The sequence below is a fragment of the Herpailurus yagouaroundi genome, unplaced genomic scaffold, assembly GCF_014898765.1.
Source record: "Herpailurus yagouaroundi ecotype Mexico unplaced genomic scaffold, PumYag 250, whole genome shotgun sequence".
Taxonomy (NCBI): Eukaryota; Metazoa; Chordata; class Mammalia; order Carnivora; family Felidae; genus Herpailurus; species Herpailurus yagouaroundi.
The window spans coordinates 2,468,102-2,486,465 of NW_024412467.1; the positions used below are offsets into that span (position 1 = coordinate 2,468,102).

General features: G+C 42.0%; 1 protein-coding gene and 1 long non-coding RNA gene across 3 annotated transcripts; one reads left to right on the plus strand and one right to left on the minus strand.

Moving 5' to 3' along the window:
* Positions 1-391: 391 nt before the first annotated feature.
* On the minus strand, positions 392-1,664 carry LOC121020310 (uncharacterized). The gene is made up of 2 exons (XR_005786063.1): positions 1,294-1,664; positions 392-1,153 (listed from the first exon to the last, which is right to left on the minus strand). It is a non-coding gene; the product is annotated as an uncharacterized LOC121020310 (long non-coding RNA).
* A 433-nt stretch (positions 1,665-2,097) lies between these two features.
* On the plus strand, positions 2,098-17,582 carry CUNH6orf62 (chromosome unknown C6orf62 homolog). Of its 2 annotated transcripts, none has more exons than XM_040460301.1 (5): positions 2,098-2,870; positions 6,499-6,675; positions 7,505-7,627; positions 11,686-11,820; positions 16,157-17,582. In XM_040460301.1, the coding sequence occupies exons 1-5, from the start codon at positions 2,829-2,831 to the stop codon at positions 16,280-16,282; spliced, it is 603 nt and encodes a 200-aa protein (XP_040316235.1). In that variant the 5' UTR covers positions 2,098-2,828; the 3' UTR covers positions 16,283-17,582. The 2 variants fall into 2 exon arrangements, with proteins under 2 accessions (XP_040316235.1, XP_040316234.1); XM_040460300.1 differs by lacking the exon at positions 2,098-2,870 and adding an exon at positions 2,891-4,229.
* Positions 17,583-18,364: the final 782 nt, after the last annotated feature.

Here is an 18,364-nt window from a genome sequence, read left to right on the forward strand (position 1 = left end):
AGCAGAGCATCCTGTTGCCAGTTGCAGCCACTTGACCTTTGGTAACAACATGAGATCCCATCTCATTTTTACTTTTGAATGTTGGCTTTACAATCAAATGTGAGCTGTATGTATTTGTACTGATAAGGATTTATAATCTGCTGGGGCGGCTGGGTGGCTCAGTTGGTTAAGCCTCTGACTCTCGATTTCAACTCAGGTCCTGATCTCCCAGTTTGTGAGTTTGAGCGGCAAGTTGGGCTCCACATTGACAGCATGGAGCCTGCTTGGGATTCTGTCTCTGCTCGCTCTGTCTCTCAAAATAAATAAACTAAAAAAAATTATTTTAAAAAGCTTAACTTACAATCTGCTTTAACAAAAAATGTTCTTCGTAGGGAAAAAAGAAGACATGAACCAGTGTTAATTTTTTTAATATCTTTTTTTGGTAACTAAATGTCATAAACTACCCTAAATCTTCAATAGTGATGATTTACAATTATCAGTATGTGATTGTGAAAATCAATCAGGGAAGCAGTAGCAGGAATTTCATCTTTCAGTTCTGGACAAGAATTTATATGGAACGGTAGCTCACAAATAATTCTTTTGGGTCATGGGTGAAGAAAAAGGGTATTGCAGGCACTGTATTTTGATTTTCCCAAGTAAAGGGCAGTAATCCGAGGGACTTCTAAATTTCATCATACTGAGTAGAGTTCATAAAGGAGTGTAGCTTTCCTTCTGTCGAGCATTGACTTTTGCTGATTACCGACTTATAACTGCGTTATCAGCACATCAGAGCTCTGAAAAATGGGCCTCAACGCCCTTGATTCACCGGCAAACGTCCCACAGTACCCTCTTCCTATTTTCCTAAGACCGTGAACTACATAGGGCACTAGGTCTCTCAGGTCCTGGGGGATCCCAGTGGAAACTGTATTCTGAAACGGGGGACGATCCACAGGTGCAACTGTCGTTCTCCCAAGTCACAGCAGCCACGTTCCAAAGGCGTCCAACGGTGACCTTCCTCAGAGCCTGAGGACCGCCCTCCCTGCCCGCGCACGTGGCGAGGTGGGGACGGAGCCACGTGGGACCCGTGGAAGACACTCTCCGCAGCGCGCGGCTGACATTCCAGGCGCTGGAAAGGAGTTGTCAGCTTCTCGCTGCAAGACCCTGCGCGCAGACCCTGTAGTTAGAAGTGAAGCACAGTGAGGTGAAACGGGGATCGTCCCCGACCTCCCATCACACTTCCCTTTTCCTCCCTCATTCCGCCCCCGCCTCCGCCAACTCTCAGCCCGCTGGCTCAGCTCAGACTCGCCGCCAGACCTATCGCGGGGGCCGACCGAGACCCCGGAAGAGGGACTCCATCCGGGTGCTTTGTGGGGGCGAGGGAAGGGCGTGGCTTCATGACGACCGTGAGCGGGTGGGGCGAGGAGCCAACTCAGGAGCTGGGACAGCCAGACGGAGGGGGCGGCGGGAGTATGGGTTGCAACTTGCCACGCCCCATGGAAACTCCATGCTGCTCGGGAGGGGAGTCTCTATTCTCAAACTCTCCTTGGAGGGGGGAATGTCAACTAAGAAGTTTAATTTCAAAGACTCATCCTTTGGAAAGCTTCTTCATACTCTCTCCTGCTGCGCTTCTTTCCTCTCTGCTTGATAACCACGGGACAGTCTCCCCCTCCAGCCTTCCCTCCCCCCCTCGCTCTGTGCAGATGGTGGCGGCCCGCGCGGTGCGCAGCCGCAGAGAGTTCTGGGCGGTGCCGGCGAGGGGCGTGTGACGCAGCGGCCGTCGCTGCCATTTTAAGTTGTTTGTTCTCGCTCCCCTCCTCAAACGCGATTCTGCCCCGGACCCGGGAGGCGCCCGAGGCCGCCGCCGTTTCCGCAGCCTGCGGTTGGGGGGGAAACGAGGCTGTGCCACCGCGGACTCTCACCTTCCGCTTCGGCTTTGCCCCCTCCGGGTCTCCTCGACCTTCCTTCCTGAGAGCCGGAACCCGACCGTGGGGGAAGAAAGACTCGAGAGCAGATGCTTGAACTGAAATAACTTTATTTTGGGGGGTTTGCTTCGCTGACAGACCCCGTAGCGCAGGGCTCCCCTCCCCTTCCTCCCCTCCCCCTCCGCCGCCAGTACCAATCCCACCCCTCTTTCTCCTCGTTACTTCTCCTCCTTTCTCTCGGTCTCTCTCTCTCTCTCCCCTCTCTATCTTTCTCTCTCTTTCTCTCTCTCGCCGCCGCCGCCTCCGCGTCCTTCCGTCCGCCGCCGCCCGGGGCGCCGAGCCAGACTATGGGTCCCAGGTGGGGGCTGAGCGGCGGCAGCAGCGCGGGCGGCCCGGTCACAGTGCGCACTGCAGCGGGGATGGAGGGGCTCAGTTGGCTGGTGGTTTTCTCTTGACATGGCTCCTGCCCGTGCTGCGAGCAGCGCCCCCGCCGCCGCCTCCTCTTCTGCCGCCGCCACCGCTCCGCCCGCAGGCTGCGGCTAGAGGGCCCGAACCCCGCCCGAGCGTCGGTCAGTGAGTCCCGGTCTGCGCGGGGACAGGGAGGGCATTTCCCCGTCACCCGCCCCCGTCCCAGCTGCCTCGGTTCCACCCCTCTGCCCCCTCGGGAAACCAACTAATGACCCCACCCTAAACTAGCCAAACTCGGGAAACATGGTCTGTTCAACGTGAGAGCGAGCGAGCGAGCTTAATCCGGAATCCGGGAACTTCAGGGCCTTTTTTTTTTTTTTTTCCGGGGGGGGGGGCGCCCTGGGCGTACTTTAAAAAGTAATTCATATTAACACAACTATTTTCTTTTTTTCCCACTGATCCATCCCATTTTCCCTCTCCCGCCTCCTCTACCCGGGCGGGAATTGTTTCCACGATGAAATGAGTGAAAACCCGAGTGATCCTGTGTCTCCCGTGGTGCGAGTGAGTCGCTGCCGCTGAAGGCAAAGGGTGGGGGTGGGACCTGGGGGGTGGAAGGCAGGTGGTCCCTGGGCGCTGCCTGGGATCTGTCTGGGAGAAGAGCCCACCGCCTTTGCCTCAGCAATGCTCGCAAGAAGATAAGTCGCACTCCCCACGATCTTGAACGGGGCCAGATTCCTAGGGAAGGCTCCCTTGGGGAATGTAGGACTCATTGCAGGGCTGGGGGTGTTGGGATCCCGGGCATTAATCAGGTCCAGCCACAGAGCCGGAATAACTGTTATATCGTGTTATATACCCCCTTTCTCTCTGCCATCATGATTTTCCATGGCAGCAGCATTAGCAGTCGCCTGAGGGTGAAAATGTGGGTGATGGGGAAGTTGGTAATGACTCCGCTGTTTCTTCTCATGGCTCCTTTGGGCAACACCTGTCCGCCCCCGGTATACACTGTAGTTGATTGCAGGGAAACCCTGTACCTCTCCCCTTCCTTCTCTACCGATTTTGCACTTTTCTCTTTGCTCACCACCAAGTGTAATCAATAACAAGCACTGGCAATACATAGCAATAGTGAAATCTGGAATAACTTAAGAATTGATTAGGTACTGCAGCCATGGATCTGGCTGGGTAAAACCCAATTGGATATTTCGGTTTCCTTCACCTACCCTGTTTTGGTGTTGGGGGGGGTTGGGTTTTTTCTTCCCCCCCCCCTTTTTTTGTTTTTTTTTTTGTTTTTTTTTTGAAGAAGGGGGGATTATCCCCCCCCCCCCCCCCCCCCGGTTAATCCCTTCTCTAAAGAGGGGGGAAAATCCGGATGGATTTGAAGAATTGGACTGGTGTCAGCTGTGTTTTATTGCACACCTAAATCCTGATAATAGGCTTTTCATTTCCCCCCAAAGCCTTTATTTTGGCATTTAAGCCAAATGCGTTTTCCAAAAAGTTAGTTCCAAGTATTTTCTCCTCTCTGTCTTTCCTTCCTCCCCTTCCTCTTTCCCCATAACCCCAACGTTATTGTCCAAACATGACTGGACAGCAGCTTTTGTTTCTTGACCCTGTAATATGACAGTCTGCTAATATTGCCAGAAGGTGCAGTTTTTGGGTTACAGTCGTGATTTTAGCTATTCAATCATATTAGCAGGAAAAAAAAATGACTTGTTTCTGTTGTACTTGAGTCTTAAGAAAAAGTGCCCATAGTTTAGTGACAATTTCCAAAGGCTTTAGTACCACCTGTATTTCAAAATGGGGGACCCAAACTCCCGGAAGAAACAAGCTCTGAACAGACTACGTGCTCAGCTTAGAAAGAAAAAAGAATCTCTAGCTGACCAGTTTGACTTCAAGATGTATATTGCCTTTGTATTCAAGGAGAAGGTAATTGAAAATTCTTAATGTGAATTAGCACAAGTGATTTTTGTAAGTGTATATTAAGTTATTTGTTACCCTTAAATACCTGCGCGTTAGGTTAAAGAGTGGTTGACAGAAGTCTACGTATGTGCTTTCACTTCGACCCTTACGGGGAATTCTCTGCGCGAGCTGGTGCCGTGCCGGGTAACTAACTCCCCGTGGAAGGCTGGAGGACTTGTTGGTTTGGAAATACTCTAAAGCTTAGTAGGGTCTATTTTTAGTTAACCTGGGGGGAGCAACGTTGTAAAACTCGCGTTTCTGTTTTACAATAAATTACATTTATGTAGAGTTACATGGAGAACATTATTAATTGAAGGATTGTCTATAAAGCAGGACGTTTGAAAGTGGTAAATTAGAATCAAGATGTTTATGTGCTGAAACTAGTCTGTTCAACTTCTTGCTAAAGATACCTTTTCTCTTGGTACATTTAATGGATTACAATACACTTTAATTTTTAGGAACAACTAAATACTGTTAATGGTTAATTTGTGTTTAGAAGTGCAATTTATTAAAATTCAAAAGGACCTAAAGACATTGAAATTTCGAGGGGGGGTGGTGAACGGAATCAGAATTAACTCCACGGTTAAATAGCAAACAACTGAGTTGTGAGTAGTCAAAGAGAACATTATAAAAGCAGTATTTATTTTTTTGCAACTTAAAATGGCCAGTTTCTTCAATGATCTGTTTGACATGAGATTAGGTTATGAGTATAAGGAACTCCTGCTTTAATTGTTGCACCGAAGTTGTGAGCTAATTTCAGACCAGAAATAGATTCTTAGTGTGGCATCTATTTAATATTTGGAAGTTTCCTGGGTATTTACCCCACTCTTGAAGAGTATTTGTACAGGCATACCGTGGTTTTATTGCTCTTCACTTTACTGTGCTTCGTGGGTATTTTGGTTTTTATAAATTGATGGTTTGCGGCAACCCTGGATTGAGTAAGTCTGTCAGCGCCATTTTCCAACAGCATCTGTGCACTTCATGCCTCTGTGTCACATTTGGGTAATTCTAGAAATACTTTAGGCTTTCTTTTAATCAATGTATTTGTTATGGTGGTCTACAATCAGTTATTACTACTTGCTGAAAGCTCGGAGGATCGTTAACATTTTTTAGCAATATTTTTCAATTGAGGTATGTACATTATTTTTTTTAAGACATAATGCTTCTTGCACACTTAATAGACTACAGTGTAGTGTAAACATAATTTTTATACGCCCTGGGAAACCAAAAAATTAATTTGACATGCTTTGTTGTGATATTAGCTTTATAGCTGTGGTCAGGAACTGAACCCACGATATCTCCAAGGTATGCCTGTATTTAAGGATGCTTTTGGCTGCTGGAGCATATAGCATTGCAAAGTGATTTCAGAGTGGTGGTTTTGAAGTGATTATCCCAAGGTTGGGTAGTACCAGGGATTGACTTTTCCATTTTGTCTTTTTGTTGATGTGTTGACTGCAGAATTGAGAAGATCAGATTTTAATTGAAGGTATTATAAGTTCAGTAGAACTAAATCCAAGATATACTTGGTGAGGTTAGTTCTTTTAATATAGAAGATGCCCTGAGTTGTACCATCTAGTTCTTTAACACCATGAAAACCCGTTTTTACTCTGAATGGACAGTACCCAGGCAATTGTCCTGAGTAGTTCATGAATTTTATAACCTAAATGGATGAGTGCTTGGTTACAAGTAAATTTGAAACTCAGTTTGGTCGTCTTTTAATTTTTTTTCTTGTTTCGTATATTGACACTTTTATGTAATACGTAAAAGTGGTAATGATACTTGACTCTTTTAAGGAGTTAAAAAACGGTAGTTTGTACAGCTTTGTTTTTAAACTGTTGAGATTTTAATTTAACTGTGTAGAATCAGTTAAATGAAAGTACATCAAGAGTAAATCGCTTTTTTTTTTTTTTTTTAGCATTAGGTGTGTCTAGTGTTTATCTCTCACCATGTTTAAGAAATATTACTGTTTAAAATAAGTTACCTGTTCTGGATACTGTAAGAGCGTGCAGTAAAACATTCTTATTATAGCCTGTTTGTGTGTGGTAGGGGTAACGGGAGTGATGGGGGTTGGAGGAAGAACAGAAGGATCCACCTATTTGAAAATCTGGCATTTCATTATAAAAAATCACTTCAGTTAATACTAAAATAAGGATACATGACATTGTAACATGAACTGGGTGTTAAAAGACAATGTGCTACTATTGGTGGGTTAATACACTTTGTTTTTTCCTTTTAGAAGAAAAAATCAGCACTTTTTGAAGTGTCTGAGGTTATACCAGTTATGACAAATAATTACGAAGAAAATATCCTGAAAGGTGTGCGAGATTCTAGCTATTCCTTGGAAAGTTCCATAGAGCTTTTACAGAAGGATGTGGTACAGCTCCATGCTCCTCGATACCAGTCTATGAGAAGGGTAAGTTCTGTTTGTCAGTCCTGATTTGGTAAGTTTTTACAAGTTAAACTTACATTTTTTTCCCCCTAAGAATGAAGTTGACTTCAAATAAAACATGGATGACTTTTTGTGTGTGGTGTTACGCTGATAGCGGTGTGTATTATTGGCCGTGAATAATGTTTTATGTTACTGTTTATTGGATTTTCTTTTTTGGGGAGAGAACTGACGTGCTCCTTGTAAGTTAAAGTAGAAGGAATTACTGCTGTCAACCTTCTAAATTTCTGCAACTCTTTGGAAGTTAGTATGAACATATTTGAACAGGAGATCCCCACAATTAGTGGCGTGGGGGAAGGTTAGAAAGAACCATGTACTGGTCTGAAAAGTTTACTGGCCTTTGAAAATTAATACGCTGGACTATGATAATAAGGAACAAGAATGGAGAAAATACTTTTGTGTAAGCATATAATAAAAATACCAAGACAGCTTTGCTTATATATTAACTAGGTTCTGCTTTTGAAGAATGGAAATAAAAAATACTGGGACTTAACCAGAAAAATCAGCCTGAGTTGGAGTCTTCACCATGTGCTGATTAATCTAGGTCTTGATATGAGCAACATTGGACTGAGTATGTGGACTCTACAAGATAAAGATTAGAAGTAGGCCATGGGCTAGTCAGATTGGGTACTGTTCTATTTTTCTTACCTCTTAATACATAAAATGATGCTTCACGCACCTTCTGTACTTGTGAAATGTTTCTGTAATCAGACCTGTAATTGGTGACATTCATTGCTTGTTATAAGTTTGTTTCTTTGAAAGTAATTTTTTTTTTTTTTTTTTGGTCATTTTATAGGATGTAATTGGCTGTACTCAGGAGATGGATTTCATTCTTTGGCCTCGGAATGATATTGAAAAAATTGTCTGTCTCCTGTTTTCTAGGTGGAAGGAATCTGATGAGCCTTTTAGGCCTGTCCAGGTATTTTATTCTAAGTGTGGTGTGCACTTAAGTGAGTAAATAGGGCCTAACTTAAATTTTTTGAGAATATGCGTTCTAATCAGTTTTAACTCATGAGTTGCTCTCGTCTGTTTGGATATTGTGATGCAAGAGGAGAAAGCATTTGGGTGACAGAATCTCTTGAGAATGAGAGGTGGTCCTAACTACTCCAGGGTGTCTTTGAAATAACGGCTAGAGAAAATCTTTGAGGATGGATTTACAGAGGGGCCCATGAATGAACTCAGGTGATCTCTCCTCTGAAATTGTACTCCCAAAATAGTATACCTAACCATCTGGTTCTCAAAGGAGTCTGATATAAGAAATCCTTTTCTAAAAGTAGATTTGTGTATAAAACTATACAAGAGAGGAGTAAATCTGGTAGTGGTGATGAAGTAATCTTCCTGGACATCCCTGCCAACTTTTGACTTGTCATTTGATGTACTAGTTTCTAGTGTTGAAGAGCATTTGCCCTTGAGGCAGTGATCCTAATTTTATGTATGGTAGCTTTATATGCATAGGAGAAAGTAAAGTAATCTCCCCTGAAATACCAATATGGTTACTTCTAGGTCAGGTATGGCCAAGTTTTATTCTACATATATGTAAATGTCATAAATACATCAATCATACTTATATCTATAATAAAAATAGCGAAAATTATGATTGAAAAAATTTTGCATTTATCCATTACTATGAAGTATCTTTATGGTGCTTTTGTGTATGAACAAATTGGTATACTCCCCCTGTCCCCATGGTAATGTTCTGCACAACAGCTCAAATTATCGTTCTTTTTCTAAGATTCATTTGACAGAAATAAGTTCTAAAGTTAACATATAGCCCTAAATGTGGGTAAAAGTATTGCGTATTCATGTTTTCCTTTAATGGATGATACTAACTCACGTGAATGTGCTGGAGAATAGAAGTTTAATGTGACAAGCAGGAAGACCAGGAATGATGGGGCGTGTTTGTAGTTATCAGAGTATGTCTTACGCATCAGCTGTAACTGCTGTCCAGAAGCACTGGAAGGATTTTTTTTTTTTCATTCAGAATTTTTCACTGGGAAACTGGTTCACTTCTCCCTGTATTTTTAAAATTTTCCAATTCTCTTCTCTTTCCCTCTGAGACCTTGTTTGGGATAGTTGTGTTAAAATAGTCTTGTCTCAAGTCAAGCACTACTTTTTCAAATAATGGTGTTTGAGAGTTGTGCTAGGCAGTCTCCTGAATATATACATTTAATCTTCATCCTTACAATAACGATGCAGACAGGAGCCTCCTTTTGCCAAGGAAGACACTGAGGCAGTTGCAGATTAGCTAAACAGCCCAAGGTCATGCAGTTAAGTGGCAATCAAGATGTAATTCCTGTAAAGCTTATGCTCAGAATTTGCTACTCTGTACTGTGGGAAGTGCCCTGTATTATAAAAACCTAATATTATGGACTGAGTGTAAGCACTATATAGGGTAGAGGTGGACTGAGTATAAGCACTATATAGGACAGAGGTAAGTTTAGAGTTCAGCTTCAGGAAACAAGTTAATAGTGTAAAGATGAACTTACTTCCCTTGTAATTTAAAATAATTAGTATCCTGAATGAGAGGTCATAAATATAAATAATTTCATTCTTGAGGTAAATGAAAGAAGGAAAGATAAACTTCAATTTGAAAACTTTCTTTGTTTTTTTTGATTCTTTGACTCTTGAAGCACTTTAACTTTTTTTTTTTTTTTTTTTGAGAGATACCAGGCGTCAGTGGGGGAGGGGCAGAGAGCCAGGGAGTTACAGATTCTGAAGCAGGCTCCAGGCTCCGAGCTGTCAGCCGAGCCAGAGGCAGGGCTCAAACTCACGGACTGTGAGATCATGACCTGACCTGAGCCGAAGTTAGACACCCAACTGACTGAGCCACCCAGGCGCCCCTTGAAGCACTTTAAAGTTTGAATAATGAGATTCAGTAGGAACCAGAGTAAAGGTTGTTTTTCAATAACAAGTTCCTACTATATTCAAAGTACTAGGAGGTACACGTTAAAATCTCTCTTCTTTCCTCTTTATCCCTAAATGCTCTTGCTGCGTTAGTTCTTCATCACACTGTTCAAATATTTTGTTACTTCTCGGCATTGCTTTCATGCTGCTTATTAGGGTTTTCTTTTTGGTGGGGACTGTTCCTTCCTTCCCAAATCTTTATGTATTCAATAGGATAGAATTGAAATGCCACAGAAACATAGAAGCCCTTTTCAGTCTCACTGAAATCTCTTTTCAGTGTGATGTTCTACTGGCCCCTTCTAGTCTCTCCCTGGTATTTGCCATACTGGAATACTTGAAGCTTTCTTACTTGAACAGTTTTTTGGTTTTTTTTAAGTTTTTTAATAATTGTTTATTTTTGAGAGAGAGAGGCAGAGTGCAAGCAGGGAGGGCAGAAAGAGAGAGGGAGACACAGAATCCGAAGCAGCCTCCAGGCTCTGAGCTGTCAGCACAGAGCCCGATGCGGAGCTCAAAGTCACGAGCCGTGAGATCATGACCTGAGCCCAAGTTGGATGCACAACTGACTGAGCCAGCCGGGTGCCCCACTTGCTTGAATAGTATTTTAATTTTGACACATTTGTGCTTAATGTTGGCCCTGTTTCCTGGAATGGCATTTTCCAAATTACCTTTTCTTAGCACTTTCCCGGGGAAAATTACTGTCCTCTTTCAAGGCCCAATCCACAATCATTTGCTAATACTGCCTACAGCGCCCGCTGTGTTAATTATTTCTGCCTTCTTCACGTAGCACTCTGAAGATAGGAACTCAATTTAGGGTTTTACAGATAACCTCAGCTTATTCTAGGAAAGATTTGAAGCAAGTTAGGTTTTATATTTGCATGTGCGTGTCCTTTTGAGCTGTGTCAGAGCCTTAGTAGCCTTATTTTCATATTCATAAATATTTGAATTTGTGCAGACATACAGTCGAATATCCTTTTTCCATGCAATAGTGTGGGGGTAGCATATCATTTTATGTTATGGCTTATAAGAGAAGCTAGGCAGTCAAATTCTAGATCGCAGGAACTGGTTTTTCCTTGTCAGTGTTTCTTGCTGTCTTGACATAAGAAGATAAAAGTTGAGTCAAATGGACTAACAGTCTTTCTTAAAATAATTGAACATTATATAAATAAAGAGATCTTTAAGGTTTCTCTGCTTTTTGAATTCTCCATTAGCCTGGTTGTTTCACCCAGCACTTAGTGTCTCCATGGACGTTTTGTGGGAGGATGGAGTTGATTTTCCTCATGTTAAAAGAGTAAAAGGATGTTCTGATTTGAGAATACTTCTTCCTAACTTAAAGTTTTTTTAATCTGAAAAAACCCCACATGAAAACATCTTTAAAATTTTGAGGGGTTCATAACATCCTCAAGTCCATCTATGTTAGGACTGGATACCTTTCAGGTGTGGGCTTTATGTATCTTTTAATCCCCTTAACTGTCCTGATGGGTTAGAACCTGAGATGAAACTGAAGTTTAGAAAAGTTAGGGGATATGTACAAGGTCACGTAAGTAGTGACATGTACTGCTGAGATTGGAATACATCTCTTCGTAAAAGCTATCTGTAGTGTGTTCTTTATAATAAAAAGGAGGGAGGTGTCATTCGGCTTATTTAAGCATTACATTGGGGGACACCAAATATGTTGGAAGTCTTGAGCCATGTAGGTTTGAAAATCTAGTTTTATAGAATTTGGCCTAAAATCATCGAGAATGAGGATCTAGTCACCCTGATGCCGTGTTTTTCTTGAAGGTCGAATTCTGTAATGGAGTGCTGTTCACTAGAACTTTCTGTGATAAAGGCAATGCTATGTATCTCAACAGACTGTTCAGAATGGTGGCCACTGGCCACATGTGATTATTGAGTATTTGAAATGTGGCTAGTGTATGCGAAGGACTGAATTTTAAAATGCATTTAATATGTTAAACTTGAGTAGGCACAGTTGGCTACCGCATTGGATGGCACAACTCGATGCCTGTGGATGCGGTAGATGTTTCAAATAGGGTAACGTCTTTGTACTTACATGTAAATGTGTTTCTTAATTAGGCCAAATTTGAGTTTCATCACGGTGACTATGAAAAACAGTTTCTGCATGTACTGAGCCGCAAGGACAAGACTGGAATTGTTGTCAACAATCCTAACCAGTCAGTGTTTCTCTTCATTGACAGACAGCACTTGCAGGTAAGCATTTTTTAATTTTAATTTTTTTTCCCTCCCTGCCTGCCTTCCTTCCACTTAACTCCTCATTTAAAAAGCTTATTCGTTAGGGGTGCCTGGGTGGCTCATTTTGTTAAGTGTCCAACTCTTGGTTTTGGCTCAGGTCATGATCTCACAGTTTTGTGAGTTTGAGCCATGTGGAGCCTGCTTGGGATTCTCTGTCTCCCTCTCTCTGCCCTTTCCCCAATCATGCTCTCTCTCTCAAAATAAATAAACTAAAAAAAAAAAAAAAAAACTTGTCAGCAAAAGATTTTTTAAAAATGTTTATTTTTGAGAATGAGTGCAAGCGGGGTAGGGACAGAAGGAGAGGGGGACAGAGGATCCAAAGAAGTCTCTGCACTGATAGCAGAGAGCCTGATGTGGGGCTCGAACTCACAAACGGGGAGATCCAACTGAGCCACCCAGGCACCCAGCAAATTATTTGTCCATATGCGTTAATTAATTCTGTTTTGCCACTTAAAAACTGCATTATTTTTGAAGTTATTTAAAAATCAAAAGATACCCTGGGCCTCACCCTAGAATAGTGGTTCCCAAACTTTGCTGCATATTAGAACTGCCTGAGAGCTTTTAAAAGTCATGATTCTAGTAAACTCCAGTGAACTTAAAACAGCGTGGGTTTTTTGTTTGTTTTTAAATTTTAACATTTATTTATTTTCGAGGGATAGAGACAGAGCATGAGTGGGGGAGGGGGAGACAGAGAGAGAGAGAGACAGAGTCTGAAGCAAGCTCCAGGCTCTGAGCTGTTTTGTTAGCACAGAGCCCAACGCGGGGCTTGAACTCACAAACTGCGAGACCATGACCTGAGCTGAAGTCGGAAGCTCAACTGACTGAGCCACCCGGGCACCCCAAAACAGTGTTTTAAGAAACCCTGCGGTAGAGCTTTTCTAAGTAAAGTACGGTCAACAGATCATAGCAGATTCTTAAATATGTGGACTCTCAGGCCCTACCCCAATCCTGCTCGATCAGAATCTATGTTTTGAACAAAATCTTCAGGTGGTTAGTAACACATTATGTTTTGAGACGCTGTAGCCTTAGATCTTATAAATAAAAATCTGGAGGCTTCTTGGTGGCTCAGTCGGTTAAACGTCCGACTTCAGCTCAGGTCATGATCTCTCAGTTTGCGAGTTGGAGCACCACATCGGGCTCTGTACTGACGGCTCTGAGCATGGAGCCTGCTTGGGATTCTGTGTCTCCCTCTCTCTCTGCCTTTCCCCTGCTCACGCTCTGTCTCAAAAATAAATAAACTTAATTAAAAAGATTATTTTTTTAAAAATCTGAAGGGATACAATACATCTGTATTTAAAAGATCCAAATGTGTTTTAAATAAGCACTTTCAACTTAAGTGATGATACTCAGGTTTAGGTTGATGAGATAAAGAACGTTCTACAGAATAAAAAAGAATCTGGAATACCTGCATCACTTAAGTGATGAATAAGTTAGAATTTATAACATGTTTTGTTATTAACCTTTAAAAATAGCATCGCTTTAATTACCATTCATTCAACAAACGAATGCCTACTACTATGTGCCAGGTGCTGTGCAACAGTGAACCCATTAGACAGAAATTGTGTCATCAGGGACTCCCACTGCATGGTAGGGGAGGCCCAGCAGCAGAGAAGTACAGTATGCAACTCACGTGATGAGTGCTAAGAGAAGATGGTGCGGGGTACGTAAGCCATTGGGTCAGAATTCTTAAATGGTGTCACCAGAGAAGGCCTCACCGGGCAGGTGATTTAGAAGAGTATTTATGATACTAGTTATGCATTGTAGAACATTGTTTATTTTTACTAGAGAGTATGACAGCAAAAACATGAAGGTGAATCATACTGCTACCTTCAAGGAACTGAAGACTCCTTAGGAAGATTATATGTTGACTCTGTATCTTGTAAGAACATTTTAAAACACATATGGTATTATACGTACAAGTAAGAACTATGGGAAGAAAGTTAATTTCAGTGGAGGCATTTCATAAAACTAACAAAAACCTTACGACTTGGGTGGGTTTTGCGGGTTTTCTTTTCTGGTTCATCTTTACCTTAGCTCTCCTATGGTGGATATTTTGAAGTTGCCTTAGTTTTCCTTTTTAATTACTTGTAGTGTACTTTCATTTGAGTAACTTACTTAGATAATACTGGATAGCAGGCTGTTGACTTCTATTATGGAATCCACAGTAGAGATTGAGAGAGTGTAAGGTGGGGAGAGGGCCAGAGGGAGAGAGAGAGAATCTTAAGCAGGTTTCACACTCAGCTCAGAACCCTACGCAGGGCTCAGTGTCACAACCCTGGGATCATGGCCTGAGCCGAAATCAAAAGTCAGACACTCAACTGACTGAGCCACCCAGACACCCCGATTATCACGCAAATGTACAGATCAATAATACTATATAGAAATGGCTAGTGGCTTGAAGGAGTAACGTTGCTAAATAAGTAGGAAATCATCTTCTGTTTTATATCAAAGTCAGATGTTTATGCTTTATGAAGCAAATAGCTTGAATCCTTTTAATGAAAAGAAAGTTGTAAGCTTGTCAGCTAAGTTCATGTTGTAGGTAGGGTGACCAGCAGTCTGTCTGTCTGTCTGTCTGGAATGCCCTGATTTTTGCATTGAAAGTCCCAAGTCCTAGGAACCTTAATTGTGGGCAGTGCGATGGCTGGTGTCAACCCTGACTGTAGATGCATCTGGTCTCCAGCGCTCTTAGGTGCATCTTTCACTCCGGTCATTACTGGTCTTCCTGACCCGGAGATGTGTTGCCATACCTGCCCTGTCAAGAGGATCGAGGGACCCAACAGGGTGGCCAACGCAGGGTGCGTTACTTACCGGCCTCAAGGGGCCGTACGGGCATGAGCTCACGTCATCCTCCCCACAGTCCTGGGAGGCGTAGGTCTTCTTACTCCCATTTTAGAGGCGAGGAAATCAGGAAACGAAAGAACTTGATCACAGTCGTCTAGCAGAGATCGTATGTCCTTCATAATGCAAGATGTATGGAAAGAGCTAGACCAAATGATAATTTTGGAGGGGAATGTGGTAGAGAGGCACGTGGCTGGAGTCTGGGTTCTAATCCACATGCAGCCACTGACTGGCTATGAAATCTTGGACAGGTAACTTCTGTGAGTGTGTTTTTTTGTTAAATTGAATAAACGATATTCGTAAGGTTGTTGTAGCATTTAAAGTGAAAAAATAGCACCTGGGTGGCTCAGTTGGTTAAGTGTCTCTTGGTTTTGGCTCCGGTCATGATCTCGTGGTTTCCTGAGTTCGATCCCCACGTCGGGCACTGTGCTGGCAGTGTGAAGCCTGCTTGGGATTCTCTCTCTCTCCCTCTCTCTCTCTGCCCCTCCTAACTCCTGCTCTCTCTCTCTCTCAAAATAAGTAACCTTAAGAAATTTCTTTAAAGTAAAAAAATACATGTGCATTATGTGGTTTATGTATAGAGACTGCTTTTTTTAAAGGTGCTGAAGTGAAAAGAACTTTGAAGGCGGGCGGTTCAAGGGTTTTAGATTCCGTCTTCCGTTTACTGGCAGTGGTGATCTGTGAAAGCACCTAGCACACTTGCCATAAGCTAGATGTTAAATGGTGACTTTTTTTTTTTTAATGTTTTTTTTTTTGAGAGAGAGCTGGGGGGGGGCTGAGAGGTTGGGGGGGGTGGGAGGGTGGGGAGAGGATCCCAAGCAGGATCTGCACGGTTAGCACAGAGCACGATGCAGGTTTTGAACTCACAAACCGGAGAGATCATGACCTGAACTGAAATCGAGAGTTGGACACTAAACTGACTGAGCCACTCAGGTGTCCCCAAGTAACTACTTTTTAAAAATAATACTTACAGTTTTATTTTTCTGGTAATACTTTTGCTTTCTTCCAGTCCTTTACCCCCGGTTATGCTTCAATCTTTCTTTTTTCTATTTCATATCTTTGCCCTCACTTCTATGACACTTTTGTTGTCCTTGTATATACAGACATGACTTCAAACTTCTGTTAAGATGTGTCTCTATGGCCTTTAACCTTATTTTCCTTTAGCAAGTTGTCCAAGTTGACTTTTCTGACTTCAGTTTTTTGTTTGAATAAACTCTCTAAATGTTTGTTTAGTTTATAATCATGCTTATTCTTTCTGTATTTTATATGGCAAGGTTGTGTCTTCCTAACTAGACTGTGGTCCCTGTGGGTACAGACTGTAATCTGTTCCCTTGATCTGTGTGCTTTATTGCTGTGTGTAAGTGCTTGATAGAATTATGGGAGATTGACTTCATGTGACACTTGATGGGTTATGTAAAGGTCTTCTTTATTAAGATTAAAATGATTCCCCTTGCAGACTCCGAAAAACAAAGCTACAATCTTCAAGTTATGCAGCATCTGCCTCTACCTGCCGCAGGAACAGCTTACGCACTGGGCGGTTGGCACCATAGAGGACCACCTCCGTCCTTACATGCCGGAGTAGGGGCCTGACCAGCAGAGCGGAAAGGATCAGGGAGCGCAGCAGCATTTTGTTTCCTTGTTTTCTTACACTTTATTCTTTCAGAGTTTAAAGAAAATGGACTCATGCACAGAACACTATGCATTTTGAAACGTGTTCATCCTGGATTTTTTTTTTTTTTAATTATTTGTGTCTCAGAACTTAAAAAAAATTAGGTGTCTTCTGCACGGACTGTGTGAAAGAAGATGCTTTGCATATTTGCTGCACTGCATCAGCATTCTGCTAAAAATGTGAAGTGAAAGGACAGTTGTACACTGAAATGCTTAAATGTATCTGAAAGCACAAGGTGATACTCTTTTTTGATGGTCTTTCCATTTATGCTGGTTTTTGCCTCTCTGACATCTGTCATCAGTATTTAGAGGGTGAGAAGGGAATGTAAAAGGTATACATAACATTGAAACAAACGGAATAGCTTTGCCGTAATCACCGTCGTTCCAGAGCACTGTCAGATTCATTCTAATGACCACAAGTGGTTGTTTAAAAAAAAAAAAAAAAAAAAAATACAACCACGGGGAAGAAATCTTTTAAGAAAAAAAAAAGCATCTCATTGTAGGCATTCTTGCCTCATGTTTTACTGGGCCATGTTTGTTTCCTGGTACTCATAAATAAATGTATGTATTTTATTTCCAGATCTCTTTCCCCAAGTTGTTGTTATAAAAGAGTATTCTGCTGAATGTGGATACAGTTCTACACATTAAAGCAGATCTGGAGTCTGAAGCAGATCTGGAGTCTGAAGTAGCTAACGCAGCTGTAAAACTGAGAAATCCATGCATAGCTGCAGAAATCATAGGGAGAGGACTTTCCTTTTTTGGTTTTTGTTTTTTGGTTTTAAAGAGAAGAGGTTTTTATTACAAAGAAAACGCAGTGAATTGTGCAGAAATACTGGTTTCTACACCATCCTAAAAGAAAACTTTAGGAGGGTTTCTTGGAATAGAAAAAAGTTACTAAAGTTGGCATCTTAAATTGTTAAAAAAACAAAACAAAACACTGAGTGTCAAAGCTCTAAAAGCAGAACTCATTTTGTGCAATGAACATAAGGAAAGACTACTGTATAGTTTTTTGTTTTTTCTTTTTAATGAAGAAAAGCTTTGCTTAAGGGTTGCATACTTTTATGGAGTAAATCTGAATGATCCTACTCCTTTGGAGTAAAACTTAGTGCTTACTGGTTTCCAAATGTATTTAGCTTCTGGTTGGAATTTGAAAAAAATGAAAACCTAAATAAAATAGGTGAAAGTTCCCTGACTATTCAGGTGAATACACAAAACTGAAGTGGTAACTTTTTTTTCCAAGTCGCTGGGTGGTGTTACTGATGACCTTGGGGGTTATGTTACAGTCCATAGCACACAGTAAACTCAGGACAAAAACCATTTGCGTTTGCAGTTTCAAGAATAGGAATCAGAGACATTTTGTAAGCTTTAACAGGTATCAGGTTGGCCTTGTTCCTTCATGGAAAAGAAAAATATTTTTTAAAGTAGGCTTCACACCGACCGGGGGCCTGGACTCAACATCCCTGGGATCACGAGTTGCATGCTCCACCAACTGACCCAGCCAGGCGCCCCAAGGAGTACTAATTTCAAAATGCTTCCACGTTTTCTCATCAATTGGAAATTTAGAATCTACTTGAAATCATAGCTTTGAATGTTTATCATGGCCAGGTCCTGTTTGAAGCTCTGGTCTCACAAGCCTGAGTGGAAAGAGCTGCAGAGGTTCAGTAACTTGCCCAAGCTCACGTGCGGAGCAGGGAAGATTTAAAACCAGGCCAGCTGTCTCTGTAGGATCCAAACTCTTCATTGTTGTACTATGTTGAATTATACTGGATGTATTCAGTAAGTCAGTTTTTAATTTTATTTTAGAGTCAATTTAGAAAAGGTGTAATACACAAAACTCCTGTGTCTTAGCCACATTTTTTCCCACTTTTTCTAGATAGATATATATATATGTCTTTTCTGAAAGATCTGAGCATTTGGTACATATGTCATGGGTACATCTTTATTCCTTACTTCTAGTGCTTCAGCCTAGGTCCCAAGTACAGGGATATTCTTGTAT